This window comes from Bombina bombina, chromosome 3 (assembly GCF_027579735.1).
Source record: "Bombina bombina isolate aBomBom1 chromosome 3, aBomBom1.pri, whole genome shotgun sequence".
NCBI classification, from domain to species: domain Eukaryota; kingdom Metazoa; phylum Chordata; class Amphibia; order Anura; family Bombinatoridae; genus Bombina; species Bombina bombina.
Window position 1 is genome coordinate 1,203,225,724 of NC_069501.1, and position 22,183 is coordinate 1,203,247,906.

At 41.2% G+C, this 22,183-nt stretch overlaps 1 protein-coding gene across 4 annotated transcripts in view; it reads right to left on the reverse strand.

Moving 5' to 3' along the window:
- Positions 1 to 9,156: 9,156 nt before the first annotated feature.
- Positions 9,157 to 22,183, reverse strand: part of HIKESHI (heat shock protein nuclear import factor hikeshi) — a 50,949-nt gene continuing 37,922 nt past the window's right edge. For all 4 annotated transcript variants that reach the window (XM_053708643.1, XM_053708646.1, XM_053708645.1 and 1 more), the window contains exon 5: positions 9,157 to 9,480. In XM_053708643.1, coding sequence (XP_053564618.1) covers positions 9,426 to 9,480 — 55 coding nt within the window. In that variant the 3' untranslated portion in view covers positions 9,157 to 9,425. The remainder of the gene's footprint in view (positions 9,481 to 22,183) is intronic.

Consider the following 22,183-nt stretch of genomic DNA (forward strand, 5'->3'; position numbering starts at 1 on the left):
CTTTAGATCTCTTGGTTATGCAATCTTTTCAAGCCTTGGTCCATACCCAATTTACTTGAGTTTTACAATTTCATCCTGGGTTCTTACTTTTGGATCCTTCTTAGTTTTATTTCTATCTGGTCTCTCATTGAAATAATTTTTCCAGAAACTATTTCAACACCAGTGATGTTTAGAATTTTAGTTACTTTGTGTGATACAGTCATACCTTATTATTTTTTCATGATAGAATAATCTTGAGAACTGTTACCAATGTTGTCTCTGACTTCTATTGAAGTCAAGACCTTTTTTTTCCTTCATTCAGTCCTGATAAGCAGGGGTATTGAATTAACTAATTTTAACCTCTTGGTTGTGATAGGTTGAGTCTTCTAGCAGAAAACTTAACATTTCTTTTGTAGCTGTTTTTTTCTCTTTGTTTTGTTACAAGGTCCTCATTTTGGTTAGACATTCGCAAGGTCAATCATCTTTATTTGGTTCAAGTTATTTTGTGTTCAAACAAGTAATAGAATGAACAAGTTCCAGAGGGCTTATCATATTTTGTCAGGTCAGGCTCCTTTTGGACCTACCATCTTTGGTTTGGTTGTACAGATGTTCTCTATGTCTTACAGAAAAAAAGGGAACTTTGTTTCTATTTTTAAAATTTGTTGTTTGCCTATCAGCTTCTGCTAGGTTTGGTTGAAAGATTTTGTCTACAGTTTCATCTTTATGAATTGTATATCAATGTTTTTATTTCTTCCCCACCCTTTCTTTTATTGCTGCTTTGTATTCTCTCACTGGGGGGGGGATAATTGGAAATTAACAACAAAATAAGCAATTTCTATATCTTGGCCCATACCCTGGGTAATACTTACCAGACTCCCTTCCCTTTGCTTGGTTCACCTGTTTTGGCTGGACCTCTCTAGGAGGAGGAAGGGAAAGTGTTCCACTGGAAGCTTTTATGGTAAATGAGGGGAGTGGATAATTCTGTCCATGCCCCTCTGGGGTCTCACTGGTAAGTATTAACCAGGATATGGGCCAAGATATAGAAATTGCTTATATTTTGTTGTTCATTTCCAATTTTATTGAGCCTATAAAGTTACATTCCCCAGCTAAACCCCATGTGTTGTGTTTTACTTAAACCAAAAGGGGATCTGCAGATGATTCTCTTTTAAAATTATGGGTTTTAGAGGTCAGTGGCTAGTAAGGGTATTGATATTAAGGGGTTTGAACAACCTCTCCCCTTTCCTGCACGTCACATTCGTGGTGACATCACCAGCTCTGGGAATACCGCCCACTTTTTGACGAGAGCGGGTCGCCTTGTGCTCAAGGGCAGAAATTTGCATGATGACCCATTCTCATCACGCTTATCTAAGTAGTTAAACTTGCATGCTCTATCTAAATCATTAAGGTTTTAGACATTACTGTCCCTTGAAGGGTTTCACACATATAATTGTCTGTATATGCCTGAAGTATGTAAGGGTAATTTTTGGGGTTTAATCCTAACTTTAAAAAAAAAAAAATAATAATAGCTTTAATATAGTGATGTTTTTAAATATTTCTTGGGTGCAATCAACTTTTTTCTATTCTGTTTGGGCAGTTAACTTGTTGCTTGACAGTTGTGTCAGTTACTTATTGTAATGTATTATTTATTTTCCTCCAAATGGAAGTGTACCAAACATATTTTAATGAAATCTGAAAAAAAAAAAAAAATCACACATCTTAGTAATATGGCACAAAGTAATTTATTTAAGCATGTGATAATCAATATTTTGGATAAATACAGTTCAAAGTAAGCAGAGTAAATGCATTCCAAAGAGAAGCATTGATATGTTAAAATAATCATATTTACAGTGGTAAGCAAAATTCTTTCAAAATTCATTTTTCATAGGCTTTAAAAAACAAAAACAACTTATTCCACATAAAAACACAATTTGGCTGGTTTTAGACAATATTAAAAAAAAACTGCTTGAACTTTGAACTAGTTTATTTTCTAAACCAATCCATTTCTAAGCAACATGTTTTGTCAGTGAGACTTAAGTTATGCTGTTGTGTGGTTCTAAATGGTATTTCATTCAGCATTGTCTGAAATAGAGCTTGTCTGCAGATGCAGTTTATATACACTAATGAAATTAATCAAGACAGAGGGAAATCACCTAATTGTTACAATGTTATTTGAAACATGGAACCCTCCTCTTTCAAACAAGGGGTTAAAATGTACATACCTCCGTATTTCTCAAAACTTGTTTGGCTAATATATTATAAAGGCATTTTTAAAGTTCCTAAAAAATAAAAACAGAATTTATGTTTACCTGATAAATTACTTTCTCCAACGGTGTGTCCGGTCCATGGCGTCATCCTTACTTGTGGGATATTCTCCTCCCCAACAGGAAATGGCAAAGAGCCCAGCAAAGCTGGTCACATGATCCCTCCTAGGCTCCGCCTTCCCCAGTCATTCGACCGACGTAAAGGAGGAATATTTGCATAGGAGAAATCATATGATACCGTGGTGACTGTAGTTAAAGAAAATAAATTATCAGACCTGATTAAAAAACCAGGGCGGGCCGTGGACCGGACACACCGTTGGAGAAAGTAATTTATCAGGTAAACATAAATTCTGTTTTCTCCAACATAGGTGTGTCCGGTCCACGGCGTCATCCTTACTTGTGGGAACCAATACCAAAGCTTTAGGACACGGATGAAGGGAGGGAGCAAATCAGGTCACCTAGATGGAAGGCACCACGGCTTGCAAAACCTTTCTCCCAAAAATAGCCTCAGAAGAAGCAAAAGTATCAAATTTGTAAAATTTAGTAAAAGTGTGCAGTGAAGACCAAGTCGCTGCCTTACATATCTGATCAACAGAAGCCTCGTTCTTGAAGGCCCATGTGGAAGCCACAGCCCTAGTGGAATGAGCTGTGATTCTTTCAGGAGGCTGCCGTCCGGCAGTCTCGTAAGCCAATCTGATGATGCTTTTAATCCAAAGAGAGAGAGAGGTAGAAGTTGCTTTTTGACCTCTCCTTTTACCAGAATAAACAACAAACAAAGAAGATGTTTGTCTAAAATCCTTTGTAGCATCTAAATAGAATTTTAGAGCACGAACTACATCCAAATTGTGCAACAAACGTTCCTTCTTTGAAACTGGATTCGGACACAAAGAAGGCACGACTATCTCCTGGTTAATGTTTTTGTTAGAAACAACTTTCGGAAGAAAACCAGGTTTAGTACGTAGAACCACCTTATCTGCATGGAACACCAGATAAGGAGGAGAACACTGCAGAGCAGATAATTCTGAAACTCTTCTAGCAGAAGAAATTGCAACCAAAAACAAAACTTTCCAAGATAATAACTTAATATCAACGGAATGTAAGGGTTCAAACGGAACCCCCTGAAGAACTGAAAGAACTAAATTGAGACTCCAAGGAGGAGTCAAATGTTTGTAAACAGGCTTGATTCTAACCAGAGCCTGAACAAAGGCTTGAACATCTGGCACAGCTGCCAGCTTTTTGTGAAGTAACACAGACAAGGCAGAAATCTGTCCCTTCAAAGAACTTGCAGATAATCCTTTCTCCAAACCTTCTTGAAGAAAGGATAGAATCTTAGGAATTTTTACCTTGTCCCAAGGGAATCCTTTAGATTCACACCAACAGATATATTTTTTCCATATTTTGTGGTAGATTTTTCTAGTTACAGGCTTTCTGGCCTGAACAAGAGTATCAATGACAGAATCTGAGAACCCTCGCTTTGATAAGATCAAGCGTTCAATCTCCAAGCAGTCAGTTGGAGTGAGACCAGATTCGGATGTTCGAACGGACCTTGAACAAGAAGGTCTCGTCTCAAAGGTAGCTTCCATGGTGGAGCCGATGACATATTCACCAGGTCTGCATACCAAGTCCTGCGTGGCCACGCAGGAGCTATCAAGATCACTGATGCCCTCTCCTGATTGATCCTGGCTACCAGCCTGGGGATGAGAGGAAACGGCGGGAATACATAAGCTAGTTTGAAGGTCCAAGGTGCTACTAGTGCATCTACTAGAGTCGCCTTGGGATCCCTGGATCTGGACCCGTAGCAAGGAACCTTGAAGTTCTGACGAGAGGCCATCAGATCCATGTCTGGAATGCCCCACAATTGAGTAATTTGGGCAAAGATTTCCGGATGGAGTTCCCACTCCCCCGGATGAAATGTCTGACGACTCAGAAAATCAGCTTCCCAATTTTCCACTCCTGGGATGTGGATTGCAGACAAGTGGCAGGAGTGAGTCTCCGCCCATTGAATGATTTTGGTCACTTCTTCCATCGCCAGGGAACTCCTTGTTCCCCCCTGATGGTTGATGTACGCAACAGTCGTCATGTTGTCTGATTGAAACCGTATGAACTTGGCCTTTGCTAGCTGAGGCCAAGCCTTGAGAGCATTGAATATCGCTCTCAGTTCCAGAATATTTATTGGGAGAAGAGATTCTTCCCGAGACCAAAGACCCTGAGCTTTCAGGGGTCCCCAGACCGCGCCCCAGCCCACCAGACTGGCGTCGGTCGTGACAATGACCCACTCTGGTCTGCGGAAGCTCATCCCCTGTGACAGGTTGTCCAGGGACAGCCACCAACGGAGTGAATCTCTGGTCCTCTGATCTACTTGTATCGTCGGAGACAAGTCTGTATAGTCCCCATTCCACTGACTGAGCATGCACAGTTGTAATGGTCTTAGATGAATTCGCGCAAAAGGAACTATGTCCATTGCCGCTACCATCAAACCTATTACTTCCATGCACTGCGCTATGGAAGGAAGAGGAACAGAATGAAGTATTTGACAAGAGTTTAGAAGTTTTGATTTTCTGGCCTCTGTCAGAAAAATCCTCATTTCTAAGGAGTCTATTATTGTTCCCAAGAAGGGAACCCTTGTTGACGGAGATAGCGAACTTTTTTCTACGTTCACTTTCCACCCGTGAGATCTGAGAAAGGCCAGGACAATGTCCGTGTGAGCCTTTGCTTGTGGAAGGAACGACGCTTGAATCAGAATGTCGTCCAAGTAAGGTACTACTGCAATGCCCCTTGGTCTTAGCACCGCTAGAAGGGACCCTAGTACCTTTGTGAAAATTCTTGGAGCAGTGGCTAATCCGAACGGAAGTGCCACAAACTGGTAATGCTTGTCCAGGAATGCGAACCTTAGGAACCGATGATGTTCCTTGTGGATAGGAATATGTAGATACGCATCCTTTAAATCCACCGTGGTCATGAATTGACCTTCCTGGATGGAAGGAAGAATTGTTCGAATGGTTTCCATTTTGAACGATGGAACCTTGAGAAACTTGTTTAGGATCTTGAGATCTAAGATTGGTCTGAAGACAATTGAGACCTGTGGAACCTCCCCCTTGGGGGAAGCCCCTTGAATTCCAGAAGATAACCTTGGGAGACTATTTCTAGTGCCCAAGGATCCAGAACATCTCTTGCCCAAGCCTGAGCGAAGAGAGAGAGTCTGCCCCCCACCAGATCCGGTCCCGGATCGGGGGCCAACATCTCATGCTGTCTTGGTAGCAGTGGCAGGTTTCTTGGCCTGCTTTCCTTTGTTCCAGCCTTGCATTGGCCTCCAGGCTGGCTTGGCTTGAGAAGTATTACCCTCTTGCTTAGAGGACGTAGCACTTGGGGCTGGTCCGTTTCTGCGAAAGGGACGAAAATTAGGTTTATTTTTGGCTTTGAAAGACCTATCCTGAGGAAGGGCGTGGCCCTTGCCCCCAGTGATATCAGAGATAATCTCTTTCAAGTCAGGGCCAAACAGCGTTTTCCCCTTGAAAGGAATGTTAAGCAATTTGTTCTTGGAAGACGCATCCGCTGACCAAGATTTTAGCCAAAGCGCTCTGCGCGCCACAATAGCAAAACCAGAATTTTTCGCCGCTAACCTAGCCAATTGCAAAGTGGCGTCTAGGGTGAAAGAATTAGCCAATTTGAGAGCATGAATTCTGTCCATAATCTCCTCATAAGAAGAAGAATTATTATTGAGCGCCTTTTCTAGTTCATCGAACCAGAAACACGCTGCTGTAGTGACAGGAACAATGCATGAAATTGGTTGTAGAAGGTAACCTTGCTGAACAAACATCTTTTTAAGCAAACCCTCTAATTTTTTATCCATAGGATCTTTGAAAGCACAACTATCTTCTATGGGTATAGTGGTGCGTTTGTTTAGAGTAGAAACCGCCCCCTCGACCTTGGGGACTGTCTGCCATAAGTCCTTTCTGGGGTCGACCATAGGAAACAATTTCTTAAATATGGGGGGAGGGACGAAAGGTATACCGGGCCTTTCCCATTCTTTATTTACAATGTCCGCCACCCGCTTGGGTATAGGAAAAGCTTCGGGGGGCCCCGGGACCTCTAGGAACTTGTCCATTTTACATAATTTCTCTGGAATGACCAAATTCTCACAATCATCCAGAGTAGATAACACCTCCTTAAGCAGAGCGCGGAGATGTTCCAATTTAAATTTAAATGTAATCACATCAGGTTCAGCTTGTTGAGAAATTTTCCCTGAATCTGAAATTTCTCCCTCAGACAAAACCTCCCTGGCCCCCTCAGACTGGTGTAGGGGCACCTCAGAACCAATATCATCAGCGTCCTCATGCTCTTCAGTATTTTCTAAAACAGAGCAGTCGCGCTTTCGCTGATAAGTGGGCATTTTGGCTAAAATGTTTTTGATAGAATTATCCATTACAGCCGTTAATTGTTGCATAGTAAGGAGTATTGGCGCACTAAATGTACTAGGGGCCTCCTGTGTGGGCAAGACTGGTGTAGACGAAGGAGGGGATGATGCAGTACCATGCTTACTCCCCTCACTTGAGGAATCATCTTGGGCATCATTTTCTCTAAATTTTGTGTCACATAAATCACATCTATTTAAATGAGAAGGAACCTTGGCTTCCCCACATACAGAACACAGTCTATCTGGTAGTTCAGACATGTTAAACAGGCATAAACTTGATAACAAAGTACAAAAAACGTTTTAAAATAAAAGCGTTACTGTCACTTTAAATTTTAAACTGAACACACTTTATTACTGCATATGTGAAAAAGTATGAAGGAATTGTTCAAAATTCACCAAAATTTCACCACAGTGTCTTAAAGCCTTAAAAGTATTGCACACAAATTTGGAAGCTTTAACCCTTAAAATAACGGAACCGGAGCCGTTTTTATATTTAACCCCTTTACAGTCCCTGGTATCTGCTTTGCTGAGACCCAACCAAGCCCAAAGGGGAATACGATACCAAATGACGCCTTCAGAAAGTCTTTTCTATGTATCAGAGCTCCTCACACATGCATCTGCATGTCATGCTTCCCAAAACCAAGTGCGCAATAGAGGCGCGAAAATGAGACTCTGCCTATGATTAGGGAAAGTCCCTAGAGAATAAGGTGTCCAATACAGTGCGTGCCGGTTATTTTACATAGTTCCCAAGATTAAAATAATTCCTCAAGGCTATGGAGTATAAAATATGCTTATATATAAATCGTTTTAGCCCAGAAAATGTCTACAGTCTTAAAAGCCCTTGTGAAGCCCTTTTTTCTATTTATGTAATAAAAATGGCTTACCGGATCCCATAGGGAAAATGACAGCTTCCAGCATTACATCGTCTTGTTAGAAATGTGTCATACCTCAAGCAGCAAAAGTCTGCTCCCTGTTTCCCCCAACTGAAGTTAATTCCTCTCAACAGTCCTGTGTGGAAACAGCCATCGATTTTAGTAACGGTTGCTAAAATAATTTTCCTCTTACAAACAGAAATCTTCATCTCTTTTCTGTTTCAGAGTAAATAGTACATACCAGCACTATTTTAAAATAACAAACTCTTGATTGAATAATAAAAACTACAGTTAAACACCAAAAAACTCTAAGCCATCTCCGTGGAGATGTTGCCTGTACAACGGCAAAGAGAATGACTGGGGAAGGCGGAGCCTAGGAGGGATCATGTGACCAGCTTTGCTGGGCTCTTTGCCATTTCCTGTTGGGGAGGAGAATATCCCACAAGTAAGGATGACGCCGTGGACCGGACACACCTATGTTGGAGAAACTTGCTTTAGTGTGAACATAAACCTCTGCAGCATCCCCAATTCACTTTTCTTCAGAAACAGCATACCACGTTCCTTCAAAGGGAGATGCAGAATTATACTTTATATAACATTTAAAATGCCGCTTTTAAATATTAGGAAAGTTCAGGTTTGCATGTATAATTAGGTATTTATAAGGTCTGAAGAATTAAACATGCATTACAGTCAGACTAGATAACCACAATTTCTTAGTTTGACAATTTTGTATGGTCTAGACCAGCAGAAACAAAGAGATATACCCGTGTTCTACTGATAGGAAAAAACATTTTTCTCAACAAATGAAAAGCAGCTTTTCCTATCAAAACATTGCCAATCCATGGCTGTTCTATAGAATAACACAATTTAAAAAAAAATATATATAGTCTTATAATGTAAAAATTGAACTACAATTTTTTTTTAAAATACTACATTGTATTATTTAAACATTTTAAATGGGGAATACAATAAGTGGGTACTACTTATCCCCTCAAACTAAGAAGTAAATACAGATTCCATGAACATAAAACTTTTATGATTTCTTCAAAGTCTTAACATCTTATAAATGGCTCAATTCCAGAACTGCTACTTTTCAGCTCAAACAAATTCAAAAAATTAAATTACAAATTCTCTTTATATAACACTGTTTTGTGGGGATAATAGTCTTCAAATACATAAGAATTACATTTTAGTTGTATCCACTTACAATCAAAAAAGGACCTTGTGATAAAAAAAACATTTAATATAAATTTTGTTCACAAAACATTCAGCCTTTTGAAAACTTAAGAAATGGTAATTTGCTTCATTTTTATAAAAGTCAAGCGAGCTCTCCAAGTCAAACGCACCATTGCCATTTCATTAAGCACCTCTGTGTTAGCTATAATTCATTTGCATGCCGTCTGTTGAATTTTATTTTGACCCTTCTTTATATTCAAGGGGTTGTATTGATTTAGCGGTTGCTAGAATTCAAACAGCACAAGTCTAAATCTCAAATAAAAAAAAAGGAAATTCTTTAGTTTTTCCCAGAAAATCTAGTAAATGCATATTTTAGGCAGCCGCATTAGTGCTATGTATTGTATCAATAAAGCCAAGAGTATGGTACAATATAACAAGAAAAGCAACCTTAAAACAGGTTTAATAATATATTTATTGAAAAAGAGATCCTTAAACCAAGGGTAATTATTAAACCCTCACAATACGTATTATAAGGCATTGCTTTTGGAGCAGCCAAAAATTCACAGAAATCAGTATCTTTTCCAAACGATTGCTGCATTAAAGACATACAACTGTGCCTTTGATGATTACACCTGTGCTGGGCAAAATCTGACCAGCAATGAAAAGGGTTAACTGAAGCACTTGATGTTCTCCCATTAAGAAGCATTTTGAGTGCATCTTTATTTACGTCTTCCAGAAGAAAGGGTTCTGTGTCATACGCCTTTGAAAGTTCTCATACCTGGGAGATAGGAAAATAAAACATTACAAGCACACAGTCATATCTCCTACACTTTAGACACAATAAACACATGATCATCTCATTTAATGAACAGTGAACAACAATGGGCAAAAGAAAAAAAAAAATATATTAAAGAGAACATTGAGGGAAAGACTAAAAAAGGGGCCTGAGATAAGAAAGGGATGATATAGAAAGGAAGAAACAAATGGTTAGAAGGTTTCCATTCTACATCGTATGTCTAAAACTTACTCAACGTAGTAAAAAAAAAAAAAAAAAAGTACCAAAAATCATCCCCTACTGAATTTCCCAAAATAACTTATTTTTACATTTACTCAGTTCTCCCCATTATTTTGATTCCTACATTAGTTCAGGGAAACACAGATCACAACAAAATGAGGTTACAGTCAGGTGATCGTTAATCCTATGACAACAGGGTTCTCCACAGAAAATGTTGCCAGCCGGGTGGCATTGTGAAGTAGCCGGGTGGGGGCACTGTAATGCTTTCTTATATAATAAAAATTTCTGCTATCCAAAGCAAAAATAAATTGCATAATTTAACATTTATTTAATGGTAATTTTTGCATCAAACATTGAAAACTTTTAATACTAGCTAATGTTAGCGTAAAGTAATAGCCTAGTCAAAAAGAAAATGTATGCTTACCTGATAAATGTATTTAATTTTTGACACAATGAGTCCACGGATCATCTTAATTACTAATGGGATATTCACCTCCTGGTCAGCAGAAGGAGGCAAAGAGCACCACAGCAGAGCTAATAGCTCCTCCCTTCCCTCCCACTCCAGTCATTCGACCGAAGTTAAGGAAGGAAAGAAAGGAAAAGCCAAGGTGCAGGAGAGTCTGAAGTTTACAATAACCCACAACCTGTCTTACAAGAACAGGGTGGGCTGTGGACTCATCATGTCAAAAAATAAATAAATTTATCAGGTAAGCATAAATGTTCTTTTCTTTTTTATGACACGATTCCACGGATCATCTTAATTACTAATGGGATTCAATACCCAAGCTAGAGTACACAGATGATACGGGAGGGACAAGACAGGGAACCTAAACGGAAGGCATCACTGCTTGAAGAACATTTTCTCCCAAAAGCGGCCTCAGCCGAGGCAAACGTGTCAAATTTGTAAAACTTTGAAAAAGTGTGAAGAGAGGACCAAGTTGCAGCCTTGCAAATCTGTTCCACAGAAGCTTCATTTTTGAATGCCCACGAGGAAGCAACAGCCCTCGTGGAATGAGCCGTAACCCTCTCGGGAGAGGCTGCTGTCCAGCAGTCTCATATGCAAAACATATGATGCTCTTCAGCCAAAAAGAAAGAGAAGTAGCCGTAGCTTGCTGTCCCTTACGTTTTCCTGAGAAAATCACAAACAAAGAAGAAGACTGACGAAAGTCCTAAGTCGCCTGTAGGTAAAATTTTAAAGCATGGACCACGTCTAAATTGTGCAGAAGTTGTTCTTTCTGAAAAGAAGGATTAGGACACAAAGAAGGAACAACAATCTCCTGATTAATGTTCCGATCAGAAACAACCTTAGGAAGAAATCCTAATTTAGTACGTAAAACTACCTTATCTGAATGGAAAATAAGGTAAGAAGATTCGTACTGCAATGCAGAGAGCTCTGACACTCTACGAGCCGAAGAAATAGCAACAAGAAATAAAACTTTCCAAGATAACAACTTAATATCTAAGGAATGCATAGGCTCAAACGGAGCCCCTTGAAGAACTTTGAAAACTAAATTAAGACTCCATGGAGGAGTAACTGGTTTGAACACAGGCCTGATCCTGACCAAGGCCTGACAAAATGATTGTACATCTGGGACATCCACCAGACTTTTGTGTAACAAAATAGATAAGGCCAAGATTTTACCCTTTAGGGAGCTCGTCGATAAACCTTTCTCCAAACCCTCTTGGTGAAAAGACAAAGTTCTAGGAATCCTAACTCTACTCCATGAGTAGCCCTTGGATTCACACCAATAGAGATATTTCCGCCAAATTTTAATGGTAAATCCTTCTAGTTACAGACTTACGAGCCTGAATCATGGTCTCTATGACCGAATCAGAAAATCCCAGATTGGATAAAATTAGGCGTTCAATCTCCAAGCAGTCAGCTTCAGAGAAACTAGATTTGGGTGAAGAAAGGGCCCCTGAATCAGAAGGTCCTTCATCAACGGGAGTCTCCAAGGTGTCAGAGATGCCATCTCTACCAGATCCGCATACCAAATCCTGCGAGGCCAGGCCGGTGCTATTAGGATCACCAAAGCCCTTTCCCGTTTGATTTGAGCAATTACCCGAGGAAGAAGAGCAAACGGAGGAAATAGGTATGCTAGACTGATCAGGATGCCATGAGATCCAATTCCGGCTGACCCCACTTGAGAATCAGGTTGGAGAACACTTCCGGATGGATGGAGTTCCCACTCCCCCGGCTGAAAGGTCTGCCTGCTCAGGAAATCCACCTCCCAGTTGTCCACCCCTGGTATATGGATCGCCGATAGGCAACAAGAGTGGGCTTCTGCCCACTGGATTATTTTGGTTACCTCTGTCATCGCTAAGGAACTCCTCGTTCCTCCCTGATGATTGATGTAAACCACTGAAGTTATGTTGTCCGACTGGAACCTGATAAACCGGAGTGAGGCTAACTGGGGCCAGGCCAGAAGGGCATTGAAGATTGCTCTCAGTTCTAGTATGTTTATAGGAAGAACAAACAGTCCAAACTCCCTGAGCCTTTAGGGAGCCCCAGACTGCTCCCCACCCCAGAAGGCTGGCGTCTTGTCACAATCACCCAAGATCGTCTGCGAAAGCAGGTTCCCTGGGAAAGATGATCCAGAGACAACCACCATTGAAGAGAGTCCCTTATTTCCTGCTCCAGTGTTATTCGAGGAGACAAGTCTGCATCTCCGTTCCATTGCCTGAGCATGCTTAACTTCAGAGGTCTGAGATGGAAGCAAGCAAACGGGATGATATCCATTGCCGCCACCATCAGCCCGATTAACTTCATGCACTGAGCCACTGACAGCCGAGGAGTGGACTGATAATCTTTGCTTTCCTGACTTCTGTCAGAAAAATCTTCATAGACAGGGAGTCTATTATCGTTCCCAAGGTGACTCTTGTGTCAGAAACTAGGGAACCCTTTTCCAAATTTACCTTCCACCCATGAGTTCTCAGGAAAGATAACACTATGTCGGTGTGGGATCTTGCTTGTTGAAAAGATGGCGCCTGGACTAGAATGTCGTCCAGATAAGGCGCCACCCCAATGCCCCGTGACCGAAATACCGCCAACAGAGACCCCAGAACCTTTATGAAAATTCTGGGAGCAGTGGCCAGGCCGAATGGAAGAGCCACGAACTGGAAGTGTTTGTCCTGGAAGGCAAACCTTAGGAACTTGTGATGATCCCTGGGTAGAACTTTTTGATTGGTGTCTAAATGTAGCCACCAATCAGCAAGCGTAACCCAGGTTCTGAATAAAAAATGGGCAGACTAATATGCTTACATTCAAATAAAGATACCATCAGAACGAAGAAAAATTTATAATAGGAGTAAAATTTGAAAGATGTTTAAAATTGCCCGCTCTATCTAAATTGTGAAAGTTTAATTTTGAAAAGGCATTTGTTATAGCCACCTGGGCATATGACCCCTCCTTTGAAAAAAACAAAATTTATGCTTACCTGATAAATTCCTTTCTCCTGTAGTGTGGTCAGTCCATATAGCTCCTCCCCTCTACGTCACCTCCAGTCATTCGACCAAAGGACCAACGAGAAAGGAGAAGCCCAAGGGTGTAGTGGTGACTGGAGTATAATCCAAAAAAATCTTTAGCCTGCCATAAAAAACAGGGCGGGCCGTGGACTGACCACACTACAGGAGAAAGGAATTTATCAGGTAAGCATAAATTTTGTTTTCTCCTTTTAAGTGTGGTCAGTCCACGGGTCATCATTACTTCTGGGATACCAATACCAAAGCAAAAGTACACGGATGACGGGAGGGACAGGCAGGCTCTTTATACGGAGGGAACCACTGCCTGAAGAACCTTTCTCCCAAAAACAGCCTCCGAAGAAGCAAAAGTGTCAAATTTGTAAAATTTGGAAAAAGTATGAAGAGAAGACCAAGTTGCAGCCTTGCAAATCTGTTCAACAGAAGCCTCATTCTTAAAGGCCCAAGTGGAAGCCACAGCTCTAGTAGAATGAGCTGTAATTCTTTCAGGAGGCTGCTGTCCAGCAGTCTCATAGGCTAATCGTATTATGCTACGAAGCCAAAACGAGAGAGAGGTAGCCGAAGCTTTTTGACCTCTCCTCTGGCCAGAATAAACGACAAACAGGGAAGACGTTTGCCGAAACTCCTTAGTTGCCTGTAGATAAAATTTCAGGGCACGGACTACATCTAGATTGTGTAGCAGACGTTCCTTCTTCGAGGAAGGATTAGGACACAAGGATGGAACAACAATCTCTAGATTGATATTCCTGTAAGTGACCACCTTAGGTAGGAACCCAGGTTTAGTACGCAGAACTACCTTGTCTGAATGAAAAATCAGATAAGGAGAATCACAATGTAAGGCAGATAACTCAGAGACTCTTCGAGCTGAGGAAATAGCCATTAAAAACAGAACTTTCCAAGATAACAACTTGATATCAATGGAATGAAGGGGTTCAAACGGAACACCCTGTAAAACATTAAGAACTAAGTTCAAACTCCATGGTGGAGCAACAGTTTTAAACACAGGCTTGATCCTAGCTAAAGCCTGACAAAAAGCTTGAACGTCCGGAACTTCTGACAGACGTTTGTGCAAAAGAATGGACAGAGCTGAAATCTGTCCCTTTAAAGAACTAGCGGATAACCCCTTTTCTAAACCTTCTTGTAGAAAAGACAATATCCTTGGAATCCTAACCTTACTCCATGAGTAACTCTTGGATTCGCACCAATATAAGTATTTACGCCATATTTTATGGTAAATCCTTCTGGTAACAGGCTTCCTAGCCTGTATTAAGGTATCAATAACTGACTCAGAAAACCCACGTTTTGATAAAATCAAGCGTTCAATTTCCAAGCAGTCAGCTTCAGAGAAGTTAGATTTTGATGTTTGAATGGACCCTGAATCAGAAGGTCCTGTTTCAGAGGTAGAGACCAAGGCGGACAGGATGACATGTCCACTAGATCTGCATACCAAGTCCTGCGTGGCCATGCAGGTGCTATTAGAATCACTGATGCTCTCTCCTGCTTGATTCTGGCAATCAATCGAGGAAGCATCGGGAAGGGTGGAAACACATAAGCCATCCCGAAGGTCCAAGGTGCTGTCAAAGCATCTATCATAACCGCTCCCGGATCCCTGGATCTGGACCCGTAGCGAGGAAGCTTGGCGTTCTGACGAGACGCCATGAGATCTATCTCTGGTTTGCCCCAACGTCGAAGTATCTGGGCAAAGACCTCCGGATGAAGTTCCCACTCCCCCGGATGAAAAGTCTGACGACTTAAGAAATCCGCCTCCCAGTTCTCCACTCCCGGGATGTGGATTGCAGACAGATGGCAAGAGTGAGACTCTGCCCAGCGAATTATCTTCGATACTTCCATCATTGCTAGGGAGCTTCTTGTCCCTCCCTGATGGTTGATGTAAGCTACAGTCGTGATGTTGTCCGACTGAAACCTGATGAACCCCCGAGTTGTTAACTGGGGCCAAGCCAGAAGGGCATTGAGAACTGCTCTCAATTCCAGAATGTTTATTGGAAGGAGACTCTCCTCCTGATTCCATAGTCCCTGAGCCTTCAGAGAATTCCAGACAGCGCCCCAACCTAGTAGGCTGGCGTCTGTTGTTACAATTGACCAGTCTGGCCTGCTGAATGGCATCCCCCTGGACAGGTGTGGCCGATAAAGCCACCATAGAAGAGAGTTTCTGGTCTCTTGATTCAGATTCAGAGTGGGGGACAAATCTGAGTAATCCCCATTCCACTGACTTAGCATGCACAATTGCAGCGGTCTGAGATGTAGGCGTGCAAAAGGTACTACGTCCATTGCCGCTACCATTAAGCCGATCACCTCCATGCATTGAGCTACTGACGGGTGTTGAATGGAATGAAGGACCCGGCATGCATTTTGAAGCTTTGTTAACCTGTCTTCTGTCAGGTAAATCTTCATTTCTACAGAATCTATCAGAGTCCCCAAGAAGGGAACTCTTGTGAGTGGAAAGAGAGAACTCTTCTTTTCGTTCACCTTCCATCCATGCGACCTTAGAAATGCCAGTACTAACTCTGTATGAGACTTGGCAGTTTAAAAGCTTGAAGCTTGTATCAGAATGTCGTCTAGGTACGGAGCTACCGAAATTCCTTGCGGTCTTAGTACCGCCAGAAGAGTACCCAGAACCTTTGTGAAGATTCTTGGAGCCGTAGCCAGTCCGAATGGAAGAGCTACAAACTGGTAATGCCTGTCTAGAAAGGCAAACCTTAGATACCGGTAATGATCTCTGTGAATCGGTATGTGAAGGTAAGCATCCTTTAAATCCACTGTGGTCATGTACTGACCCTCTTGGATCATGGGCAGAATTGTTCGAATCGTTTCCATCTTGAACGATGGAACTCTTAGGAATTTGTTTAGGATCTTTAAATCCAAGATTGGCCTGAAAGTTCCCTCTTTTTTGGGAACTACAAACAGATTTGAGTAAAACCCTTGTCCTTGTTCCGACCGCGGAACTGGATGGATCACTCCCATTAATAAAAGATCTTGTACGCAGCGTAGGAACGCTGCTTTCTTTATTTGGTTTGTTGATAACCTTGACAGATGAAATCTCCCTCTTGGGGGAGAGGATTTGAAGTCCAGAAGGTATCCCTGAGATATGATCTCTAACGCCCAGGGATCCTGAACATCTCTTGCCCAAGCCTGGGGCGAAGAGAGAAAGTCTGCCCCCTACTAGATCCGGTCCCGGATCGGGGGCCCTCGATTCATGCTGTCTTAGGGGCAGCAGCAGGTTTCCTGGCCTGCTTGCCCTTGTTCCAGGACTGGTTAGGTTTCCAGCCTTGTCTGTAGCGAGCAACAGCTCCTTCCTGTTTTGGTGCAGAGGAGGTTGATGCTGTTCCTGCTTTGAAATTACGAAAGGAACGAAAATTAGACTGTCTAGCCCTAGGTTTGGCTTTGTCCTGAGGCAGGGCATGGCCTTTACCTCCTGTAATGTCAGCGATAATCTCCTTCAACCCGGGCCCGAACAAGGTTTGCCCTTTGAAGGGTATATTAAGCAATTTAGATTTGGAAGTAACATCAGCTGACCAGGATTTTAGCCACAGTGCTCTGCGTGCCTGAATGGCAAATCCGGAATTCTTAGCCGTAAGTTTAGTTAAATGTACTACGGCATCTGAAATAAATGAGTTAGCTAACTTAAGGGTTCTAAGTTTGTCTGTAATCTCATCTAGTGTAGATGATTGAAGTGTCTCTTCCAGAGACTCAACCAAAATGCTGCTGCAGCCGTGACAGGCGCAATACATGCAAGAGGTTGCAATATAAAACCTTGTTGAACAAACATTTTCTTAAGGTAACCCTCTAATTTTTTATCCATTGGATCAGAAAAGGCACAGCTATCCTCCACCGGGATAGTGGTACGCTTAGCTAAAGTAGAAACTGCTCCCTCCACCTTAGGGACCGTTTGCCATAAGTCCCGTGTGGTGGCGTCTATTGGAAACATTTCCCTAAATATCGGAGGGGGTGAGAACGGTACACCGGGCCTATCCCACTCCTTAGTAACAATTTCAGTAAGTCTCTTAGGTATAGGAAAAACATCAGTACTCGCCGGTATCGCAAAATATTTATCCAACCTACACATTTTCTCTGGTATTGCAACTGTGTTACAATCATTCAGAGCCGCTAACACCTCCCCTAGTAATACACGGAGGTTTTCCAGCTTAAATTTAAAGTTTGAAATTTCTGAATCCAATCTATTTGGATCAGAACCGTCACCCACAGAATGAAGTTCTCCGTCCTCATGTTCTGCCGCCTGTGACGCAGTGTCTGACATGGCCCTAATATTATCAGCGCACTCTGTTCTCACCCCAGAGTGATCACGCTTGCCTCTAAGTTCTGGTAATTTAGCCAAAACTTCAGTCATAACAGTAGCCATATCCTGTAATGTGATTTGAAATGGCCGCCCAGATGTACTCGGCGCTACAATATCACGCACCTCCCGAGCGGGAGATGTAGGTACTGACACGTGAGGCGAGTTAGTCGGCATAACTCTCCCCTCGTTGTCTGGTGAAATATGTTCAATTTGTACAGATTGACTCTTATTTAAAGTAGCATCAATACAGTTAGTACATAAATTTCTATTGGGCTCCACTTTGGCATTAGCACATATAGCACATGTATCTTCCTCTGAATCAGACATGTTTAACACACTAGCAATTAACTAGCAACTTGGAAATGCTTTTTAAGTAATTTACAATAATATGAAAACGAACTGTGCTTATAAGAAGCACAGAAAAAATTATGACAGTTGAAAATAACTAAGTTATAGCAACAAATCTTTGTAAGAAATAAACAATTTTAGCAAAGGATTGTTCCCATTAGCAAGGATAACTAACCCTGGCAGCAGAAAAAATACACAAAAAAAAAAAAAAAAACGTTTTTTTATCACAGTAAACTACACTCTTCACAGCTCTGCTGTGATGATTACCTCCCTCAAACAAGGCTTTGGAGATCCCTGAGTTCTGTAAGATGAACCGGATCATGCAGGAAGAAAATGAACCTCTGACTGAGATTTTTTGATGCATAGTAAAAACGCCAAAAATGGCCTCTCCCCCTCACACATAACAGTGAGAGAGATCAGTGAACTGCTTTAAATTAAACAAAACTATTGCCAAGTGGAGAAAATAGTGCCCAAAACATTTTTTCACCCAGTACCTCAGAGAAATAAACGTTTTTACATGCCAGCAAAAAAACGTTTAACCTCAATAAATTAATTGTTATTTAAAACCTATTGCAAGTCCCTGCAAATTAGGTTAAGTCTATGCATACAGTATAATCCAGTGAAGTACCATCCCCCAGAATACTGAAGTGTAAAATATACATACATGACAGCCTGATACCAGCTACATCTACTGCATTTAAGGCTGAGTTTAAATTATAACGGTATGGCAGGATTTTCTCATCAATTCCATGTCAGAAAATAACAAACTGCTACATACCTCTTTGCAGATTAATCTGCCCGCTGTCCCCTGATCTGAAGTTTACCTCTCCTCAGATGGCCGAGAAACAGCAATATGATCTTAACTACTCCGGCTAAAATCATAGAAAAAAACTCAGGTAGATTCTTCTTCAAATTCTACCAGAGAATGAATAACACACTCCGGTGCTATTATAAAATAACAAACTTTTGATTGAAGGTAATAAACTAATTAAATCACCACAGTCCTCTCACACATCCTATCTATTCGTTGGGTGCAAGAGAATGACTGGAGGTGACGTAGAGGGGAGGAGCTATATAGCAGCTCTGCTGCGTGAATCCTCTTGCACTTCCTGTAGGGGAGGAGATAATATCCCAGAAGTAATGATGACCCGTGGACTGACCACACTTAACAGGAGAAAGGAGCCTCTTCCATTTTAAAAGAGGGGTCACTTGCCCTGTTGAAGTGCTAGGGTCCTTGCTAGAGCACGGTAAAAGGCATCTAATATACATGTGATTTCCATTTCTTTCAGTAGAACTATATTGTTGTTCCCTTATGTTAAATACTTAAAGTGAAATTAAATTTTGATGCTAAAGTGCCCGGTTTTTAAAAATTTGATTAAAAACAGGGGCACTTTAATTCATCAAAATTTACATTTTACTCCTGTAGTGAAAAAAAAAACAACTTACCTTTTAAACTTGACAGCAGCTCCAGCTTCCTCCACCCGTTGCAAAGTCTCTTCCTGGGTCTAAAATGAGGAATCCGGCTTCCTCCAATCACGGCATTGAATCAGACACTGATTTCCCCAGGGGGGAAGCCGTGATTGGAGGATGACCTATCCATCATTTCTGACATCACAAATGCTAGCAACGACTGAAGGAAACTGGAGCTGCTGTCAAGTTTAAAAGGTAGGTATTACTTCACAACAAGTGAAATGTAAATTTTGATAAATTAAAGTGCCCCTGTTTTTAATCAAATTTTTAAAAACCAGGCACTTTAGCATCAAAATTTACATTCACTTTAAGATATGTAGACTTTATAGCTCAGATTAGCATTTATTCTTATGCTAATATAAACAAAAACTCAATGCAAAATAAGCACAAATGAAATGCAACCAATATAAACCATTATTGTGAAAACACTTATAAAAAGGATATACTATTTAATAGTGAAATATAGTCCATGCAGTGACAGTCCCTCTTAAAGGGACAGTCTACACCAGAATATTTATTGTTTTAAAAGATAGATAATCCCTTTATTACCCATTCCCTAGTTTTGCACAACCAACAGTGTTATATTAATACACTTTTTATCTCTGTGATTAACTTGTATCTAAGCCTCTGCAAACTGCCCCTTATTTCAGTTCTTTTGACAGATTTTCATTTTAGCTAATCGGTGCTGGCTCCTAGGAACTCTACGTGCAAGAGCACAGTGTTATCTATATAAAACACATGAACTAATACCCTCTAGTGATGAAAAACTGTTAAAATGCCCTGAGCTAAGAGGTGGCCTTCAAGGGCTTAGAAATTAGCATATGAACTTCCTAGATTTAGCTTTCAACTAAGAATACCAAGAGAAAAAAGCAAAATTGGTGATAGAAGTAAATTGGAAAATTGTTTAAAATGACATGCCCTATCTGAATAATGAAAGTTTCTTTTGGACTAGACTGTCCCTTTAAGTGATTGTTCCATAATTTTCCTCAAATAGAAATAAACTTATTGTGCAACAATGTTCTAAGTAGAGGTATTATTTGTAATGCCCAATTTGTACTAAAGCATTCATGTGCTAGTCTTAGCTCTAGATCTTCAGTCTGCCTGGATTATCTCTGTCAGGCTCAAAGAACTCTGGGGGACAGCCAATTAAAAAACAAAATTTATGCTTACCTGATAAATTTATTTCTCTTGTGGTGTATCCAGTCCACGGATCATCCATTACTTGTGGGATATTCTCCTTCCCAACAGGAAGTTGCAAGAGGACACCCACAGCAGAGCCGTTATATAGCTCCTCTCCTAACTGCCATATCCAGTCATTCGACCGAAACAAGCAGAGAAAGGAGAAACCATAGGGTGCAGTGGTGACTGTAGTTTAATCTAAAATTTTGACCTGCCTTAAAATGACAGGGCAGGCCGTGGACTGGATACACCACAAGAGAAATACATTTATCAGGTAAGCATAAATTGTGTTTTCTCTTGTAAGGTGTATCCAGTCCACGGATCATCCATTACTTGTGGGATACCAATACCAAAGCTAAAGTACACGGATGAAGGGAGGGACAAGGCAGGTACTTAAACGGAAGGTACCACTGCCTGTAAAACCTCTCTCCCAAAAATAGCCTCCAAAGAAGCAAAAGTATCAAATTTGTAGAATTTGGAAAAAGTATGAAGCGAAGACCAAGTCGCCGCCTTGCAAATCTGTTCAACAGAAGCCTCAGTTTTAAAGGCCCAAGTGGAAGCCACAGCTCTAGTAGAATGAGCTGTAATCCTTTCAGGAGGCTGCTGTCCAGCAGTCTCATAGGCTAAGCGGATTATGCTTCTTAGCCAAAAAGAAAGAGAGGTTGCCGAAGCCTTCTGACCTCTTCTCTGTCCAGAGTAAACAACAAACAAAGCAGATGTTTGACGAAAATGTTTAGTAGCTTGTAAGTAAAACTTTAAAGCACGAACCACGTCCAGATTATGTAAAAGACGTTCCTTCTTTGAAGAAGGATTAGGACACAATGAAGGAACAACAATCTCTTGATTGATATTCCTAGTAGATACCACCTTAGGCAAAAACCTAGGTTTTGTACGCAGAACTACATTATCTGCATGGAAGATCAGCTAAGGAGAATCACATTGTAAAGCAGATAACTCGGAGACTCTACGAGCCAAGGAAATAGCCATCAAAAAAAGAACTTTCCAAGATAAAAGCTTGATATCTATGGAATGAAGAGGTTCAAACGGAACCCCTTGAAGAACTTTAAGAACCAAATTTAAGCTCCATGGGGGAGCAACAGGTTTAAACACAGGCTTGATTCTAACCAATGCCTGACAAAACGCCTGAACGTCTGGAACATCCGCCAGACGCTTGTGCAAAAGAATAGACAGAGCAGAGATCTGTCCCTTCAAAGGACTAGCTGATAATCCTTTCTCCAAACCCTCTTGGAGAAAAGATAATATCCTGGGAATCCTAATCTTACTCCATGAGTAACTCTTGGATTCACACCAATAAAGATATTTACACCATATCTTATGGTAGATTTTCCTGGTAACAGGCTTTCGTGCCTGTATTAAGGTATCAATGACAGACTCAGAGAAGCCACGCTTTAATAAAATCAAGCGTTCAATCTCCATGCAGTCAGTCTCAGAGAAATTAGATTTGGATGATTGAAAGGACCTTGAAGTAGAAGGTCTCGTCTCAAAGGCAGAGTCCAAGGTGGAAAGGATGACATATCCACTAGGTCTGCATACCAGGTCCTGCGTGGCCACGCAGGCGCTATCAAAATCACCGATGCTCTCTCCTGCTTGATTTTGGCAATCAGTCGAGGGAGTAGAGGAAACGGTGGAAGCTTGGCGTTCTGGCGAGACGCC